The 19,989-nt window shown below is 44.3% G+C and overlaps 1 protein-coding gene across 1 annotated transcript in view; it reads right to left on the bottom strand.

The window, feature by feature from the left end:
- Window positions 1–511: 511 nt before the first annotated feature.
- LOC119161531 (palmitoyltransferase ZDHHC6) overlaps window positions 512–19,989 on the bottom strand; it is a 67,679-nt gene continuing 48,201 nt past the window's right edge. The window contains exon 8 of the mRNA XM_037414054.2: window positions 512–1,372. Coding sequence (XP_037269951.1) covers window positions 1,254–1,372 — 119 coding nt within the window. The 3' untranslated portion in view covers window positions 512–1,253. The remainder of the gene's footprint in view (window positions 1,373–19,989) is intronic.

Genomic DNA, 19,989 nt, shown 5'->3' on the forward strand with positions numbered 1-19,989 from the left:
AGAAGTGTGCCACACTTGCCGCCATGGCTACAGGTGGTGCTGACTGACACTGCCACGTTTAAATTCACATATAAACCCAATAAAGTGGCTGGGGGGATAGCCGCCGTGGTAGCTCAGTGGTAGAGCATCGAACGCGTTATTCGAAGGCAGCAGGTTCGGTTCCTGCTCACGGCGAGTTATCTTTTCACCCACTTTTCTTTCTTCACATTTACATTACAATTGGGTCTAGTAACTTCCCTTATATATTCCTTGGCATTATTGTCTGTGAGATCTCATTCAAATTGTGTCAAAACACGGAAAAATGAGCCCTTAAGTATATACTTCTTTCCCTTTATACATATATATATATATATAAAGTCTGAGGGTGATTCAGGATCCCTTCAAGTGATACTGCTCTGATTCTTTATGCAGTCACAGACAACGCTGAGTGGTGAGAGCACCATCTACTGCTTTAACTTTATTACATTCCCAACTGCCCAACTTGCTCCACTTTAAAAGTTCACTTGTGAGACTTGTGAGGTAAAATTACGGCTTTCTTAGTAAATGTTACAGCAACGCTTCTGCACAACATCTCACATGCTCCTCGGGTCATGAAGCGTCAACTCTTTTGTACTTAACTTGGTTATGTGTGGCATGTGTCACACCGATCTAAATTCACTAATGTAACATGCCATTGCAATTCTTTAACCGTAAGCATTTTTTCCCCTTTCTTTAAAGGCTATGCTGAGAAGCAAGCATCCAGTTGTTCACGGAAGCTTCTATCCCAATTTAAACTCACAGCAAAGCCACAACTTGCTTAAGAGGGCCCAGAAGTCTTGCAGCTGGAAATGTCTACATCAGAACTATTACTCATGGAAAGGCACAGTCTAGTAACTCTTTGGCAACCCACCCGACAGGCTGACTCTTTTCACATAACAGTTAACCTGAGGAACAAAGTCATGCACAGCTTTTAAAAGTAATTCACGCCATTGTTTTCTTTTTTTTTTAAAGCTTCTCAATGAAAACTTTCTCTGTCTTTAAAACATCAATGAAAAATTACAAAATGACTCAACAGGCCCCTCTTGGAAAGGCAAAGTGACGAATTTTTCTTTGTAAATGATATTTACAACTAACTTGGGGAGCAGCAGAGTCTATGCACACAACAGTGACAGCTGCCCATGGGAGAGAAAAATTCGACTGGTCTGAAATCTGGCAGCTAGGCTTGGTTGGCAGTCACTGGAGGCTGCAGCAGTGCAAGGAGACGACGGCCTGTTTCACTTGTACTTCTTGTAGTCGGCAAAGCTCGATGACGCCTCTGTGCAGCTACGGCTCCCCTTACTACCAGCAACTTCAACTGCACACCGGCGTGGGAACCAACCCTTCAGCCTGCGAGCTGAATAGTGAAGTAAGCACAGTTAGCAATGTCCAGACGAAACTAATGACATATACGTACACAGTGTTTTTTCTAATTCTTACCAAATTAAAAAAAAATAAAAAGTCACATGTGTGCAGTGAGAATTCTTATAACTTAGAATTGTTCACTGTAGCCTTAACTCAGTCAATTTCCACCATAGGTGATAACTATATTTAGTTAAGGAACTGTTCAAGTATTGTTATAAATTTAAAATCCCCAGTGAAGTTGCAGAGCCTGTTGAAAAAGATCTATCGAAAAAATTTATTTCCATTATGATAGATATTTGTGACTGCAATTATTCAGAGTTGCAACAAAGAGTGCAAGATGTGAAAAGAGTACCATGTCATCATGTGCTTGCACACAGTAAAATTAGTTCTTTCAGACATGCCATGAACAAATGATCACATCAGCATGTATACTCAAGGCAACGTCGTGTTGCGAGCAAAAGTAACCTGCGGTTATGCGCACTGCCTCCAATAAATCTCCATCTGCTGAGAAAACCTTCCTGTCCCATTATGCTGTATATCAACGAGTATGCTGGCAGAGCTTTAAGTACTGAGATACGTTACCTATGAGGTATCTCATGGCCTGCATTGCTGATAAAAGTGGAAGCAGAAACCATTATGTTTTATCCAGCTATGTTGCTCAAGGCATGTTTATGCCATTCATCTACATGAAGCCTCAATCATTCATTTGTGTCATGTTTGAAGTACCTTTTTGAGCTAAGTTCGTATCATGTCACAAGGTACTTTTTGACATCTACATCATTTTCTTTACAGCATTAAGAATATAGCAGCTATGTACTATAATAGAAAGGATTTATATGAATATCTGAACAGGCTGTGCACTTCCCACAATGAAATTTCTGTTTAAAGCAATATTGTAAATTTGATTATTTACATTTAATTACCTAAGCTCACAATACTAAAATATTTTGAGCTGCTTAACCCTTTCGTTACAATGCCTATTCAAATCGATCACCGGTGATCGACGTTTTTCGGTCATCGATTTTGGCATGTTAAATTTATTTCTCGTGCACCCAGCACTTTCTAGTAGTTAGTTCAGTCACTCAACTTTCACAATTTTTTGAATTTGCCGACTTGGGCAACATAGCGATTTTTTTACAGACTTTTGCGCGAACCAATGTGCGTGTGTAGTTGGAAAAATGCACTAGGTTGGTGAACTTGAAAGAAGTGCGTGCCCCTCATGATTATGCTGCTACAGTAACATAGAAGTTCTGTAATGATAACAAACCCTGCAAGCTAAATATTGAATTGATGTGTTAGCTTCGCAATTTGACCGAGTTTAGCTGTAATAATTGTCGGAAATTTATGCCAGTCAATCAAGAGAGAGCTGTTGCTAGAAGTCAGGGAAAATTACCTAATTCTACAAAAAAAATATTACTCAAGGTCTGCCGAATGTATCAAGTGTGCAGGTGGCTCTCAGAGCCCATTTCCAGCCACTTTGGTTTTGCTTGTATCATTATATCAGACACAGGGTCACATCCAGTATCCCTAGTCCCTTTTATTACGCGGTCGTCACACGCGCATGGGTGCGCGTACGCGCTACAAAACACATGCGTTGCTTTAAACTGTCTTGCGACAGCCTGAGCCATCCGTAGCCGTTTATGGGATTGTTTTGTTTACATCCTCAAGTTATTTCCTCCGCCGCAAGTACATATAGCTTCTGACCTTTGTGCATAATCTTAGAGTTTTAGATTACGTGCGTGGTCCACACTTCGCTAGGGTGCGGTGTGGTGGCGCTGGCTGCAGAGCTTCTCCTAATGGCAAGAATGCCCCCGGAGCACATCTTGACCCTGACTATGGAGCAGTGCGAAACATTTTAGAACTGCGTGCAATTTTGTTCTTTTATTACAATATGCACAAAGATGCAAAGGAATATACTTGGATGCATATATTGTCACAAGGTAGGCTGGCAACTATAGTGGCCAGCCTCTGAGAAGGATAACGAAGTAGTTCGGTGGGCGCATGCTCTGGTGTTCGTACTTTTGGCCTTTGGTTACGAAAGTAAATGCACTGTGTTGTGCGTGCGTCCCTGTGTCTTTGTGACATTTTCTGGTGGAAGTGCTGGGTACGGTAGATGATACGGTCCCCAGAGAGCACCCTTGACGCAAGCCGATCGAGTAGCTCAGCCGAGTTTACCCCTGTGCACATACGTTCCAGTCATCACCTCCAGGGGCCCGAACCGCAACACGGTTTGCTGCCTGAACGTCAGAGCACAATGAACCAAACACTGCCTAATGTCAACGAACCAGCACCAGCGCACCTGGTTGTCAACCAGCTCAAGACGCCGAAGACATTTCACGGAGCTGCTTTTGAAGTTTGAAGATGCCGACAACTAGCTTGAGCATTTTGACAGGGTTGCCACCATCAATGATTGGACTCCAGAGCGTAAGCTACACTATGTGTACTGATTTCTCGAGGACTCCGCGAAAACGTGGTTTGAGAACCATGAAGCAACGCTTACGTCATGGGATGAGTTTTACCGGCAGTTCCTCAATGCCTTCGCCAGAGAGGACAGGAAAGAGACAGCGGAGCGAGTGCGAGTCAGTACAGAAGCAAGGGTTCAAGGCCCTAACAAAAGGGTGACGGCTTACATAGAGAACATGGATTGGCTTTTCAGGCGTGCAGAGCCCTTTATGACCGAATCCAAAAAAGTTCGCCACATAATGTGTGGTGTTAAAGAAGAGATTTTTGCCGGCCTGATTCGAAACCGACCTGCGACACTTGCGGAGTTCCATGAGGAAGCCACTGCCATAAAGAGGGCCCTTCAACAGCATGCCAGGCAGTATAACCGTGGCGTACATCCAAGTGAAGTCACTTCTGTAACTCTCGGCAATGACATCAGCGCATTGCGAGAGCTCATCAGAGCTCTCATTAAGGAAGAGCTACAAAAGATGCAGGTGACTGCTTCACCTGTAGAGCAGCTCTCCGTTGTGCAGATGGCACGTGCCGAGCTACGGCAAGCCGTTCACGCTCCCCAACAGTCCGAGGCGCCACAACAGAGATACGGCGTCGAAATGAGCTATGCAGAAGCAGTGCGATGTCTTCCATCGTGCAGTTCACCCAGCGTGTTTTACCCCAATGAGCGACTCGCTCAGCAAATGGAGGTAAGCTTCCATCCTTGCAGCCCGCCGTTGATTGCTGAAGCACGAGCGAGGAAGAGTGACATCTGGCGTACGTTGACCACAGGCCCCTTTGTTTCCACTGCGGGGAAGCCAGACACGTCTACCGAACATGTCCATACCACCGTGTGGGTCTCCGTGGATTTTTGCCTAACGCCCCTCGTCCACGACCTGGCGAGCGATCACTGGAAATAGAGAGTTTCATCTCGCATCGTCGTAGTATAGGACATCGGTCACAAGAGCCCCGCTCGTCATCGCCTGCTCGCTACAGGTCACCGAGCCCAACCTATTCACGCGGCGCTCTGAGATGCCGTTCACCCAGTTCTGCAAGTCCAGAAAACCGAGTTCAGAGACCTACGGAGGCGAGGCCGCTGACGCTGACTCTACGGAAGATCCTTCACTAGGACGACAGCGACGGCAGCAAAAAGATGTACAGACGCAGTCAAACGTGGTACGAAGAGTGGTGACATCAAACATTGCGGTAACTGTCGACGACGAAGAAGTAATGGCGCTAATCGACACTGGAGCAGACACTTCCGTTACGAGCATGGGTCTTGCCTGCAGGCTGAAGAAGTTTTCTACCCAGTGGGCTGGGTCACAGATACGTGCGGCAGGAGGCCATTTTCTCACTACAGTGGGACAGTGCACAGTGCGAGTCAGTATTCATGGATTTACGTATCTTGGAGATTTTGTGATACTGCAGAGTTGCTCGAGGGACCCAATTCTTGGACTGGACTTTTGCATGATAATGGAGCCGTGATTGACTTGCAAGAGTCCCAGGTGACGTTTTCTACGGCACACGCTTTAGCGCGCAACCCTCACGGCAGTTACGTCAATGCTTTGAGAATTGTTCACGATGACGTCCCGTTACCACCGAGGAGTAGCGTGTTGACCTTGGTAGCCTGCGATGTTTTCGATGAATTCAAGGACTATGAAGGTATTGCAGAGGCAAATATCCCGCTGCTGCTCAAATGAAACATCTGCATAGCCCAATGCCTTGTTCGGTTAGACAATAAACGCTCTCGAGTTCTGCTGACCAACTTCAGCAATGAGTTTCAGCACGTCCCTAGAGACACCACTGTCGCTTTCCTCAGTGAAATCGCCAACTTTTTCGATGTTGGCACATTGAATACGACTTCACCGAATGCAAAAGCTTGTGCTGACTTGGGCAGCCGCATTCATGTTAATCCTGACTTGCCAGATTCACGAAAAGAGAGGCTGCTAAACCTTGTGACAGAATTCTCGGACTGCTTCTCCACAGCATCGATAGTTCAACGTACCGCAGTTACAAAACACCGCATTGTTACCGAGGAGTCGGCGCGGCCTCTTCGCCAACATCCATGCCGTGTGTCCCCGAAGGAAATAGAGGTGATTAAGCGTCCAGTACAAGAAATCCTGAATGATGACGTCATTCAACCCTCGACAAGTCCGTGGGCGTCACCTGTTGTCCTAGTAAAGAAAAAAGACAACACACTACGTGTCTGCCTCGACTACCGACGACTTAAAAAAGTCACAAAACACGACGTTTACCCCCTGCCACAAATCAATGATGCCTTAGACCATCTACGCCATGCCCAGTTCTTTACATCATTAGATCTCAAGTCAAGGTACTGGCAAATTGAAGTTACAAGGGCGATCGTGAGAAAACCGCGTTCGTGACTCCCGACGGGCTCTACGAATTTAAAGTGCTGCCTTTCGGTCTCTGTTCTGCTCCCGCCACATTTTAGCACATGATGGACACTGTACTTGCTGGACTAAAGTGGCAGACGTGTCTTGCATACTTGGATAACGTTGTTGTGTTTTCAAGCACGTTTGATGAACATCGTTCAAAACTAAGAAGTGTCCTCACTGCAATAAGGAGAGCAAACCTTACTATCAAGCCAGAAAAGTGCTACTTTGGCTATCAGGAACTCAAGTTTCTCGAACATGTGGTGAGCCTGGGGGGTGTTCGACCAGATGCGGAGAAGTTGGCTGCTGTTGCCGATTTCTCTCGTCCTGGAGACAAGAAGAGTGTTTAGGGATTCCACAGACTCTGTGCCTACAACCGCCGTTTTGTCGAAAGATTTTCAAAAATTGCGGAACCTCTTACAAGACTGACACGACATAGTACGACACAGCCTTCAAGAGTACGACATAACGGTGGTCTATCGATCGGGACATAAACATACAGATGCTAACTGCCTGTCTCAAGCTCCTATTTCCCCAAAATCATCTGACACTGAACAAGATATACCGTTTCTTGGCATTGTCAAAGTGGTGCGGATGGCTGAGCTTCAGCGTGAGGACACTGAGCTACTTCCTGTGATCCAGCATCTTCAAGGAGAAGATGTTATCGGCCCAAGCCGGCTCTCACGTGGATTAACATCATATTGCCTGCGGAACAATGTTCTCTACAAGAGAAATCTTGAGAGCAGTCAGGAAACTTTTCTCCTCGCCGTTCCAACAGTACTGCATGAAGAAGTTTTGCAGGCGTGCCACGACGATCCTTCTGCTGGTCACTTAGGCTTTGCTAGGACATCCGACAGAAGTACTACTGGCCACAGCTGTATTAATCCGTTCAGCACTATGTCCGCACCTGCCGTGACTGTCAGAGGCGTAAAGTTCCACCCGCAAAGCCTGCCGGTTTCCTCCAGCCTTTAGATCCACTTCGAACACCGTTTCAGCAAGTGGGAATGGATCTTCTTGGTCCATTCCCTACGTCATTCACAGAAATAAGTGGATAATCGTCGCAAACCAAAGCTGTGCCTAAAGAAACTGCAGTTGACGTCACCAGATTCTTTGTCCACGACATTGTTTTGCGTCATGGTGCACCTACAGTTCTCATGACTGATCGCGGAGCAGCATTGACGGCACAGTTATTGCAACAAGTCGCCAAGCTGACGCACACCAACCACTGGAAAACAACAGCTTATCATCCCCAAACGAACGGCTTGACGGAGCAGTTAAACAAAACACTGGCCGACATGCTATCTATGTATGTCGATGTAGAGCACAAAATGTGGGATGAAACTTTGCCGTACGTCACGTTTGCTTATAATATTGCTGTGCAAAAGACCACAGACCTAATACCATTCGAGCTTGTTTATGGCCGTCACGTCACATCGTTAGACGCTATGCTCCCCGTAGACCAGGACACCAGTGGAAATGACAGCGTTGAAGACTTCGTTAAGAAAGCCGCGGAAGCCCGCCAGCCCGCACAAAACCACATTTGCACGCAGCAAGATACCGACACTCGCCGTTACAACCGAGGTCGAAGGAACGTCCACTATCAACTAGGTGACTATGTATGGGTGTGGACACTAGTTCGACATCATGGGCTTTTAGAGAAGCTATTGCGACCATACTTTGGCCCTTACGAAGTAGTGCACTACCTCAGTGACGTGAGTTACGAGGTAGTTCCCCAAATCTCCGATACCAGTTCAAACCGAAGACGTCCACGTCCAGAAGTAGTCCATGTAGTACGGATGAAACCGTACCATGCCCGGGAGTTATGAACACTTCGAACTTTTTTCTTAATATCCACAATAGCGCGGGGTTATTTTTTCCATGCCCAGCATCTTAGTCAATCGACTGGGACAGTCGCTCTTGAAAGGAGGGAATTGTCGCAAGGTAGGCTGGCAATTATAGTGGCCAGCCTCTCAGGAGGATAACGAAGTAGTTCGGTGGGCGCGCGCTCTGGTGTTCGTACTTTTGGCCTTTGGTTACGAAAGTAAACAGCCCGTTTTGTGCCTGCGTCCCTGTGTCTTTGTGACAATATTGGGACACCAACCTATGACGAGTGAGGTGGCTCATGGAAAGAGGTGACGCTAAATGAAAGAGTGAAGTTCATTGGACATCTCATTTATAGAGGGATTATTCACAATTGAAAATTTTGTTGAAGCGCACTAAAAAACGGACAGACAGAAAAGGCTGACAAGGACAGCGCTTGCAAGCGCTGTCCTTGTCAGCCTCTTCTGTGCGTCTGGTTCTTTAGTGCGCTTCAACAAAGCGCTGCCTTTGTCAGCCTCTTTTGTGCATCAGTTCTTTAGTGCGCTTCAATAAAATTTTCAATTATGAACGTAATCCAACTGGCCCAACTTGCCATATTGCTGGATTATTCACACCATGGGTTTCCATCTATATTGGAATACCTAGAGACTCTTATCGCAAGGCAATGAGAATTTACACGAGAAGAGTGTACGAGTACACTAGTGTCTCACGAAAAACTATGCAATGCTTCCCCGTATGGCATGAGCAATGAAGCAACAACACCTCGGTTCTGATTTTCTTTGTCTATGTGAAGAAAAGCATTTCGTACAACATTAATGATTTTTATACTGTTCCTGGGTCATTTATCTACAAAATGTATATTCTGAATTTTCTTTGTTCGAAATATTTTTGTATATACAGTGTTTTTTATTCCTATCTTTATGATTTCATAACAAAAAATTTCTACTTTTCACATTTTTATTCATTCTAAAATACTTTTGTTGCTCTACAACCTATAATTTTTGGAAAGAGCATTTCATTTTGCAAAGCTTGGTATGGTGCAATGCCTGCTGGAGTACTTTTCAAACTGGTAAAAATGATCTTCCCGAAACATGAAAAAGAACCATTTTCGCACGGTAACGAAAGAGCTAATAGGAGAGAGCATAGTAAGTAGGTTGCGCTCTCATTGTAATATATTCCCAGAGTCAGTTGAAACACACTGCATTTCATGCAAAGGGTGTGCTTTTTAAATGTGTGAACACTTCTTTGGCTAGCCTTACCTACGATGGCACAGCTGGCTGTGTGCCCTCAAACAAGCCATTCTTCCAATGTGGACTAAAGAGAAAGTTAAAACTGTTTGTCAGCTATCAAACTTCGGATTGAAAAGTCATGAATGTCTTTTCTAAGCACCAAAGCCACTCTATGTGGCTGCAACTACTGGAAACAAAATGCAGCGAAGTAGCAATGCCTTTTTCAAAAGGCTCATTTTGGCTCATTTCACGTGACTGCAATCTTCGTGATGCAACTGCTGTGATACCCACGATTTCTTGCTGCCAATGTTTTTGCCACACAGGTGAAATTATTAAATTTAATTAAAAAATTCAAATTTTATGATACTGTTGACCTTTGCTTATCCAAATCAATGAAGAGATGCATTTTGTAATTTAAAAGCACTTTAAAGTGGAAATTTATTTTAGAGTAAGCAACACTGGCTTCTGCAGTATACTGCAAAGACACATGGCAAATGTTTACAGGTGTTTGTGTGCTGCAAAGTTATAAACTTTGCGCAGCACGATCACTGTGCCTGCTAGTCCAGGGTCAACTTCAGAAGAATGACATTTGTAGGCAGCTTGCAATTGCCAATGCTGCTCTTTGCCATATACTTGAACCAAATGCAGCAGCACACATCAATGCAAAAGCTTATGTCTATGAAGCTGTAAATGATACGCCTGCATAATTATAATATGCGCAACAATTCAGAAAATTGTGACAAATTCCAAAGACCATATTATCTGGTGTGAAGCGTCTCCATAGACTTGTATTATTTGCAACTTCATATACACATGAATGAACTTAAAAGTGTGCATTATCAGTGCCCAATGTCAACATTAAAGAAGGACTTCCACGTGTAATATATGTATAAAACAAATAATAAAGTTACAGCAACAACCAAAACATAATTTGCCTTGTCGGGAACACCTCATAGGATTGACAGCTAGCTGGGTGTGCAAATAAACGTTAAGCAAAGGTTAAATGCACGTAGCTAAAAATAAAACTGCACGCCAGGTGCACTCAATCAAGTACTTGGACGGTGACATACTTCAGTCTATGTCACTCATAAATTCACACATGGGAGCAGACACCAACCATTTGAAACACCCTTGCTGCCAAACTTAATGCCCCTTGATTAATGTCAAAAGCACCAATAAATATGCAATAAAAGTTGAAAAGAAATGAAAATAATAATGTCATATGTTGAAATATGCTCCCATTACCTTGATTCAATTATGAAGATGGGCCTAAATTTCATGCGTATAATATTAAACCTTTACTGACTTCGAAAAACCAACATGCTAGCTGCCACAGGCAATACCTTTCAAAAGCTTTTAATTTGCCTTGATTTAGTACTGTAGTCACTGCCGATGGCACATGACTGCAGAGCTGGAGCAAGCATTACAACACGAAGCTGTCCTATGCGATAAATAGCTGACGCATTAAAAAAAAAAATGGGAACAGAATATTGCAGCTCAAAGAACTGCATACACTACTGAAGGTGTGGGAGTGAGGATGTATGAACAAGATGCAGCACATTTTCGCAAGTGCATGATATGTGCACACAGCTGTTGACAAAAGATGACACTGAAAGTGTGATAGCACATTCAATGTGGTCCTTAAAGATTAATTTCTTGGAGACACCAACGCCTATGATGATGAGTTCTTGCTACATTATCAAATGTGATTACGCCTGAAAAGGAATCCTACTGCATTTGCTTATGACATCAGTACCACATGGACAGGGGTGCAACAGCTGAAATAGAATTTGGAGCAATTTTTGGAGCAGCAAGATGTTACTTTTGGAGCACGAAAATCCAAATTTAGAACAGGTTATGGGGAACAAAACATTAATTTTTTATCACTAAAGACCAAGTTTGGAGAAGTATGGAAAAGAAGTCTTACATTTAGAAAAAGATATGTACAAACCATTCAACATGCCCTAAATCATGCAGTGTGAATTCAATAATTGTGCACTACTATTTCAACAAAACTATTATTTTAAACCACCTCCCTGAGCAAATAATATCCCCATTATCATTTTCCCCTCTGACTTCAAATTCAAATGTGGATCTGCCAAGCTAGCGACCTTGAAATTCCGAGAATTTGTAGAAGTGACGAAAAAAAAAAAAAAGTACACATTTTTTTCAGGGCGCTAGAAATGTCATACACTGCTCTAAATGATTTCCAGTAACTTTTTCAGACGTCATCGTTCCTACTAGTACACACAATTATGCACCATATACACGCATGAGTAATTGAAAAAAATGTGCTGTGTCCCCCAATTAGTGCTAACAGCCCCTTCAAAATCATAACACACTTTTTCGCACGACACCGGTGTATTGCGGCGAAAGTGGATTAGACAATGTTCTGAACGAGTCGGAACATGTCATGAAGCACCGCTACATCCCCCCCCCCCCCATTTTTTTCCCTTTTCTTGCGATGGGCTTAGGCTTAGGGCACAACTGCTTGGCTCACTTGCAATGCGCGTTCAATCAAATAAAGTAACAACAGCATGTGCTTGATGGCCCGGCGATGGCACCGGACATCTATCTCTGGGACTACTCAACTTCAAGACAAAAAAATGTTGTATGTGCCGTTACTCTTGCAACCAACGTGGTCACCGGCAACAACAATTCTCGCGGCACGTTGAGCTGTTCGCATGAAAAAAACGCAGGATACCATTCCAGTTTTAGTTGCTAACATGCCATAGCCCCGCTTGGTTGACTGATGATGCAAACTGCACACAGATAGCCAACGTGGCCGCCCTTTCTCACTGAAATTAGTGCAACTGAGAAAATTTTGAAGCTGGTCGGGCATTTTGGCGCAATTTCAGCAAATTTCATGGTTCTGACACAGCTCGGTGCAAAAAAAATGGAATTCTATCATATTGCCACAATTGGCACAGCTATTGTGCCCCTGCATGAACATACCGTTTTAAGAGGTGTGTGTGTGTTCAGGAGTAAAGACATGTGACCCCCATCTGAAGAATTATTTTTCAAAAATATCTATGCCCAAATGTATGGGTACCGTGGGCCTCGCACAGGTACGTATATTGGTGCACAAAGTGCACCTAGCCTGCATTGGAGGAACACCCATCACTGCAAAGTCATCTTTCATTTTTTTTCTTGCATAAAATTTACTAAAACAATATTCAAGATCTACTACAGTTTATTTGATATGAGGATATAAAGATGTCAAAAATGCTCAGATAGAGTATGCAGCCACCGTTTAATCACTGCAAGTGCCAATTACTATGCTGGTAACAATGAAAATACTGTAAATGAAGTTTGGAAGCACCACACTCGTGGTACAAGTTGCTAATAAACCAAACACACCATAGACTGCTCATAACGTAAGTTGCCAGAGAGACGAATATTTGCAATATAAATGGTACCACACTATAACCAAAACAAAGTTTTTTATAGGCTGCACTTGCACAAAACGCGTTAAGCATGCAACCTTGCGTGTCCAGGATTTGAGGCATGCGATGCAGGATGCTTACAACCATTCAAATTTACGAATGTTCAAAAATTAACACCGAAAGAACAGCGTAATGAAATGAATACAGGAGAAAAGTCTAACAAAAGAAAGTGGCATCATGGAAATTTGCTGATTACGTCTCAGACCACCTCAATTATACCTATGTATCACACGAAAACTACGTCGAATCACAACCGAAATTTAGCACGTTGAACGGTACTGATCGTTTGATTTTACGGATGTAAACCCATTGTCCATTCACCCGTTTTCATTAACAATATGATTTGATATCCTTCAAGTAGAGCCACCACAAAGAGTTGGACTGATTCCATAGAAAACCGCAACTTTGAACCAACGCTGCTTAGGCCTAGACTGCGGTTAAGCATGCTGTCGCAGAAAGTTTGTCCAAAAGAACATAAAAATTGGATGTCAAAAAGATTGCACTCATGCGCTGACCAAAGAGTACCGTAAATACCCGCGTATAACACGAGGTTTTTTTTCGAATATTAGGGTTCCAAATTTCCGCTTCGTACTATGTGCGGATCCGAACGGAAACTTGCTCAAAAAACGAAATTGTGCTTGATGTTTCGGTTTCGTAACTGCCACTTGACTACGGCTTTGTTTTGTCTACGAGTGGCTACGGCTTGGCTTTTTATCATCGCGCCCTCGCATGTCAAAAGTGAGTGCTAGGGCCATTTCTCTCTTTGCTGTTGAGTTTTTCGGGCGCTTAGACAGCAGACGGGCGGACATGTAAACCTCGCTGTGTTCCGTGCCTCACTTTGCAAAGGTGCAACATGCCAGGGCACCGAAACCAGTACTCGGCTGCATTCAAAAGAAAGGTCATCGCAGCTGCCGAGGAAATCGGCAACAGTGCAGCCGGAAGACAGTTCGCAGTCACTGAGGGAGGTGTCCGTGGATGGCGACAACAGAAAGAAGTGCTTTTCGCAAGCAGCGGAAAGCGAAAAAGCTTTCGCGGTCCAAAGAAAGGGGCCTTCCCAGAGATTAAACTCGCACTGACAGAATTCGTTCGACAGCAGCAGGCGGCACACTTGCCTGTCAACATGGAGCTGATGCAGATGAAAGCGAGGGAGCTGGCAAAAGCAAAGGGGATGTTGAGCTCGGACTTCGAAGCCAGCAAGCACTGGATCTACCATTACATGTGCCGAGCCGGATTTTCCCTGCGCCGGCAAACCTCCATTTCTAAGAAGCTCCCTGAAGCCTTTGAAGAGATTCTTATCTTATTTCAATGCCATGTGATTACGTTTCACTGCTCGCACAACTTTCAGCTGAGACAAATCGGCAATGCCGATCAAACGCCAGTTTACCTGGACATGCCATCGCCTCTTACAGTTCATGAGAAGGGCTCGAAGCAGGTTAGTGTCCGTACCACCGGCAATGAAAAAACGCGTGTCACAATGATGTTATCGTGCAAGACGGACGGCCACAAGCTCCAACTTTATGTAATCTTCAAGCGCAAGACAATGCCGAAAGGGAAAGAGCTACCGAAGCATGTCATCGTGAGAGTCACGATAAAGGCTGGATGAATGAAGACCTTGTCCTAGACTGGGTAAAGTCCGCGTAGTGCAGACGGCCGGTGCCCTGCTCTCTTTTTCCTTTCATTCTGGTGCTGGATGCGTTTCGCTGCCATTTGGCCTACTCAGTGAAGAGGCTCTTGCGCGACTGCGGCACAGAACTGGTCGTGATCCCGGCTGAGATGACCTCTCATCTGCAACCTCTCGACGTTTGTGTAAATGAGCCATTCAAGGATGCGGTTAAGCGTTGCTACGCGGAGTTGATGCGGTCACCTCAGCCTGCAGTGACTCCGACCAGGCGGCTGAAACGGCATCGCCGGCCACGCTATGCAAATGGATCGTGGACGCTTGGGCAAGCATCCCAGAGGACCTTGTGCGTCGTTCCTTTAAAAAGTGCGGCATCTTTAATGCCTTCGATGGCACAGAAGACGACAAGGTTCTGTTTGGCGTTGCATAAATTGTTGCCAGACTTGAAGGGTCAGTGTTGCCAGATTTTTGCCAGATTTGGCTGAGAAATTCGCTTTTGTAGTAGTGGCTTCTCGGTGAGTTTGGTGCCCTCCGTGGTGCATTTCGCGAGTGCATGAGCGACGCTGGCCGTTTTAATTAACGGAATGAACCGCGCCTTGCAGAAGTCTGGGCGTGTTCTCTTGCTGTGTGCAGCTGTGCAATTATTAGGGACGACGAGGAAAACTGAATAGAGTTGCAGCAAGTAGTGCGCTGCCCCCCCTCCACCCACCTAGCTAGGGAAACGCGGTAACATCAGCTGTGAAAAAAAAAGGGGGGGGGGGGGTAGCGCACCACCTGTTGCGACTCTATTCAGTTTTCCCCGTTATCCCTTATACTGAGATCGGATCTCTTAATTGCACAGCTGCGCACACAGCAAGAGAACGCGCCCCGACTTCTGCAAGGCGCGGTTCATTACGTTAATTAAAACGGCCAGCGTCGCTCATGCACTCGCGAACAAATTCATCGCACACGCACTTGCGAAATGCACGGCGGACGCCGGGTCGTTGCTTCCCTAACTCAGAGACACAATCTCTTAATTACACAACAGCACACACAGCAAGAGAACGCGTCCGAATGTCTGCAAGGCGCAGTTCATTTTGTTAATTAAAACGGCCAGCGTCCCTTGCTGGGTTCGGCAAGGGCCGCTCCCGCACTCGTGAAATGCACCGCAAACGACACCAAACCCTCACGGAGAAGTCACAACTACAGGGGCGAATTTCTCCGTCAAATTAGACAGCAGTCTGGCAACAACCACCCCTAAGTCTGGCAACTGACTTATGCAACGCCAAACGGAACCTTGCCCAGAAGACGAGCACCTATTTGACGATTTGTCTGACAAGAAAATGTCCGAGGAAAGCCCAGTTGAAGACGACAACGATTGAGATTGCGGATATGTGCTCAATAAATGTGTTTTCGGTTACCTTTCCTATGTCGTTTTATACACGGGTACAATTTTTTTTTTTCATTTCGCGCCACTAAAATTTGGCCTCGTATTATATTCGGGTTCGTATTATACGTGGGTTTTGACGGTAGTGCGTATGATGCAACGTTTCAGTTCGTGGCCTAAATCAACAGCAACAAAAGCCCGCCAAGCTTTTGTAATCTCATGCACAGGCATCGAAGGAGAAAGCTCATGTCATAAAGCCGTAAGGCTTTTAAATTTGCGGACGAAACAGCAAGCATGATATCTGTAGCAAACGCGATAACGACGATGCTTTTCTCGACAGGAAACTCAAAGCGCAGTTGACACAATCGCACTTGCTACGTGGCGCCAGTGCAAAGGCTACTCCGGCGTCCAGGCAACTGCCCTCCTTCCTCACTTGGAGAACCCGTACAGGGCTGCCATGATCGTTTTTTCTATCCTATCTCCTTCCTCCATCCCTTTTTCGCTTTATCTGTGCCCCCTTGATCTTGGTAACGATCTCGTTGCTCTCTTGCTATGGCAAACCTCCTTCAAAAAGTGCACTTGCTGCTGCATCTTTGTCACAAACATTTTCCGGCAACCGCATTATTACTGGTATTTCATGTTGGGGGGACTGCACAATAAGTGGTAGGCGCATACAGGGGGCTCTATGGCAGAGTAAACGGAAGTCCAAAAAGATCGCGTTGTAACCAGTTCTGCACTATAAGCAGTTACGTTATCAGTATTCTACACTGTATATGACTTTTTAGAATTATGAGGACATTTCATAGAAAGCTTGTCACTAGGAAAGGTGATACTACCCGTCCCCACAAAAGAAGACTTCATCTACACAATTGCTTGGCTGTGATCATGGTGCTGAGGGGAGAGGATCAGGAGACTCTAAATAAAAATGACATCGTGAATAGCTCTGCCCAATCTCCTATGACTCTTCCACCCTTGTGTAAACACCCCTTCAGCCTCAGTATAATTTAGAGATTCTGCTAAGATAAACAGAAGTCTTGAACGCTCGGAACTGTAGCGTCGTACTAGTATGCTCAAAGGATATGCATTTCAGCAAGGCTCCACACTGTGTGCAGTGACTTGAAAGCGCAGTAATACATAAAATCCACATCTAACTATTACACATCGGAAAATCATCATTTAAAATAAAACACACACATTGTGCTTCTTCCTCGACCCACAAAAACAAATAAATATGCAGAAAAATATCAGGACGTTTTACCACTTTTTTGCAATTATTGACTAGATTTTTTTTCAAGTAAATTATTGGGTACTTCTGCTAAGAATAAGACAACTGGCTAAGAATACTTTACCATTAAATGAATGCAAAATGTGAAATGTTTGAGTAAAAATGCTAAATATTGAGTTTAGCCTTGCATCTTGTGCTACAATAGAACCCCTCTGATTTGATTGATTTGTAGGGTTTCACGTCCCAAAACCACCATATGATTATGAGAGACGCCGTAGTGGAGGGCTCCGGAAATTTCGACCACCTGGGGTCCTTTAACGTGATTCACATAAAAAACAGCGCCAATAACGAGAGACAAGAAAAAGAAGGAGACAGACAGCGGCACTGAACTTACAACAAGATTTATTTGCCAGAACCGCACAATATATACTTTGGCAGTATCTAACAAAAAAAAAATCCGAAACAAACAAAACAGAATCCACCTAACAACCACATAATCATCTTCACAACGCACCATGAGCAGCACGTGTACTAACGTGCCGAAGGAAATCTATTTCTTTTAATGATAGCGCAATCGAAGGCCTGCTGACACATGCACTGCCCAGCCTTTCTATTTCTGAAGCCTCATAAATTTCACGTATCAACTGGTCCCGATGCCGCCTAATGACGGTACAAAGCTGAAAATCAGGGACACAGCCGCAGTCTCGGCAATGAATGCCGAGATGGCCCGAAACTGTAGAGGAGACGTTGTGAGCGTGCTCTTTTAGCCGCTCATTTAAACACCTGCCTGTTTGGCCGATGTACCACTTGCCGCAAGACAGGGGTAGTGAGTACACCACTCCTTCAATGCATGGAACGTACTTCTTTCGATGCTTGACTTTGCAGCCTCGCTCGCCCCTCGAACCAGGATTCACGGCTCTGCACAACCTAGCCAAACAGGCAGGTGTTTAAATGAGCGGCTGAAAGAGCACGCTCACAACGTCTCCTCTACAGTTTATGGGCCATCTCGGCATTCATTGCCGAGACTACGGCTGTGTCCCTGATTTTCAGCTTTGTACCGTCATTAGGCGGCATCGGGACCAGTTGATACGTGAAATTTATGAGGCTTCAGAAATAGAAAGGCTGGGCAGTGCATGTGTCAGCAGGCCTTCGATTGCGCTATCATTAAAAGAAATAGATTTCCTTCGGCACGTTAGCACACGTGCTGCTCATGGTGCGTTGTGAAGATGACTATGTGGTTGTTAGGTGGATTCTGTTTTGTTTGTTTTGGATTTTCTTTTTTTGTTAGATACTGCCCAAGTATATATTGTGCGGTTCTGGCAAATAAATCTTGTTGTAAGTTCAGTGCCGCTGTCTGTCTCCTTCTTTTTCTTGTCTCTCGTTATTGGCGCTGTTTTTTATGTGAATCATGTCGTACCAACTCGCCCAAGCAACCACGTTAGCTCTTTAACGTGCACCCAAATCTGAGCACATGGGCCTACAACATTTCCGCTTCCATCGGAAATGCAGCCGCCGCAGCCGGGATTTGAACCCGCAACCTGCGGGTCAGCAGCCGAGTACCTTAGCCACTAGACCACCGCGGCGGGGCAATAGAACCCCTCTACAAGGGACATTCACACGGGAGCAGTTCTTATTCCTTATACAAGTTGTCTCTTATAAGCAGAATACCCAAGACATATTTTCTGAAGAACCCCTATTTCGATGTAAACACACTGGTGTTTCTTAAACCCAATTATCCGTGACTTCAGTGCCTCTCATGAAAGGGCTCAACTCTAATTGCACACACAAAGGTGGTAATGTAAAAACATGTTGAATTTAAGGGTGCGTGCATAATTTAACTGTCAAATACACAGCCCATGCAGTTAGATACATATTTGAAAAAACATTATTCACACAATAGCATCGAACGCGTAATTCGGAGGTCGTAGGTTCGGCTCCTGCTCACGGCAAGCTATTTTTTCACCCACTTTCCTTCTTATTTACTTTACATTGGTTCTAATAACTTCCCCTATCCCTTCCTTGGCGTTATTGTCTGTCTGTTAGATCTCATTATATATATATATATATATATATATATATATATATATATATATCGTTATAAACAAGGGAACACTTGTTGGAGTCCTTGTGTAAACAATACGATAAATGCAAAGACTGTTCTGAATGATTATTTTGCAGGACAGCCGAGGTCCTTGCACAATGAAATAAATTTTCTAACAAACACATGATGCACGTGACTTACAAGCATACAAGCACAAATTTCTAGTCTATATACAGTTAAACACACTTATAAGGATATTGGTTTTAAATTTATCTCAGTTATAACAATGAGAAGCTGCTTCATTGTCAATTCTTGTATGTTTTTTTATTGTGAAAGAGCCCGCTTAATCAACGCCTGCAGGGAGCATTATCGGTTATAACAATAAATTCTGGCTGTTGGGTGTCTGTGGTAAAAAGTATTGAAATGAAAAATCCTTGAAAAGAAGAAAACGAGAAATTTCATAGTGCTGAATTTGTGCCCACAACACCAACGTTCCCCAGTGCCTGTTGGGATTCCCATTATGCTGCAGCGCATAGTGGTGTCGTAGTGCGGGAAAGTTGACTTTTGTAGTTCACAATGGCGTAGGAGCTGTGGCAGCTTCTTTTGAAGCACTTTCAGACATGCAATCTAAGTAAAAGTTCAAATTTCGAAGCGTTACAGCATCCGAAACTTCAGGGGTTGTTATACATAGGCTCTAAGGGGCTTGTGGCAGTCCGATGAAAGCGTTCAAATTTTGAAGCATTGCCGAAAAATTGGCACTTCTATCTCTATTATGGTTTTCTCAATACAGCTCGCTATCCCCCTATTAATAGATTTCTTTTCGTGCAACCCACTTTATAGCAATTATCGGTTATAACAATGATGAGTTCTTGGCACTTGAGTATTGCTATAAATGGGTTCGATTGTATAAGAAAGCCTTACTTCCAGATATGCTATACCATAAGTATGGATTTATTGTGCTTTAGAGCAGTTTTACCAATTTTTTATCCCCTAAAAACAATGTGCGGAATTGTGGAATCACATTTCTCTCCTTCAGC

Source organism: Rhipicephalus microplus, chromosome X (assembly GCF_043290135.1).
Source record: "Rhipicephalus microplus isolate Deutch F79 chromosome X, USDA_Rmic, whole genome shotgun sequence".
Classification (NCBI taxonomy): Eukaryota; Metazoa; Arthropoda; class Arachnida; order Ixodida; family Ixodidae; genus Rhipicephalus; species Rhipicephalus microplus.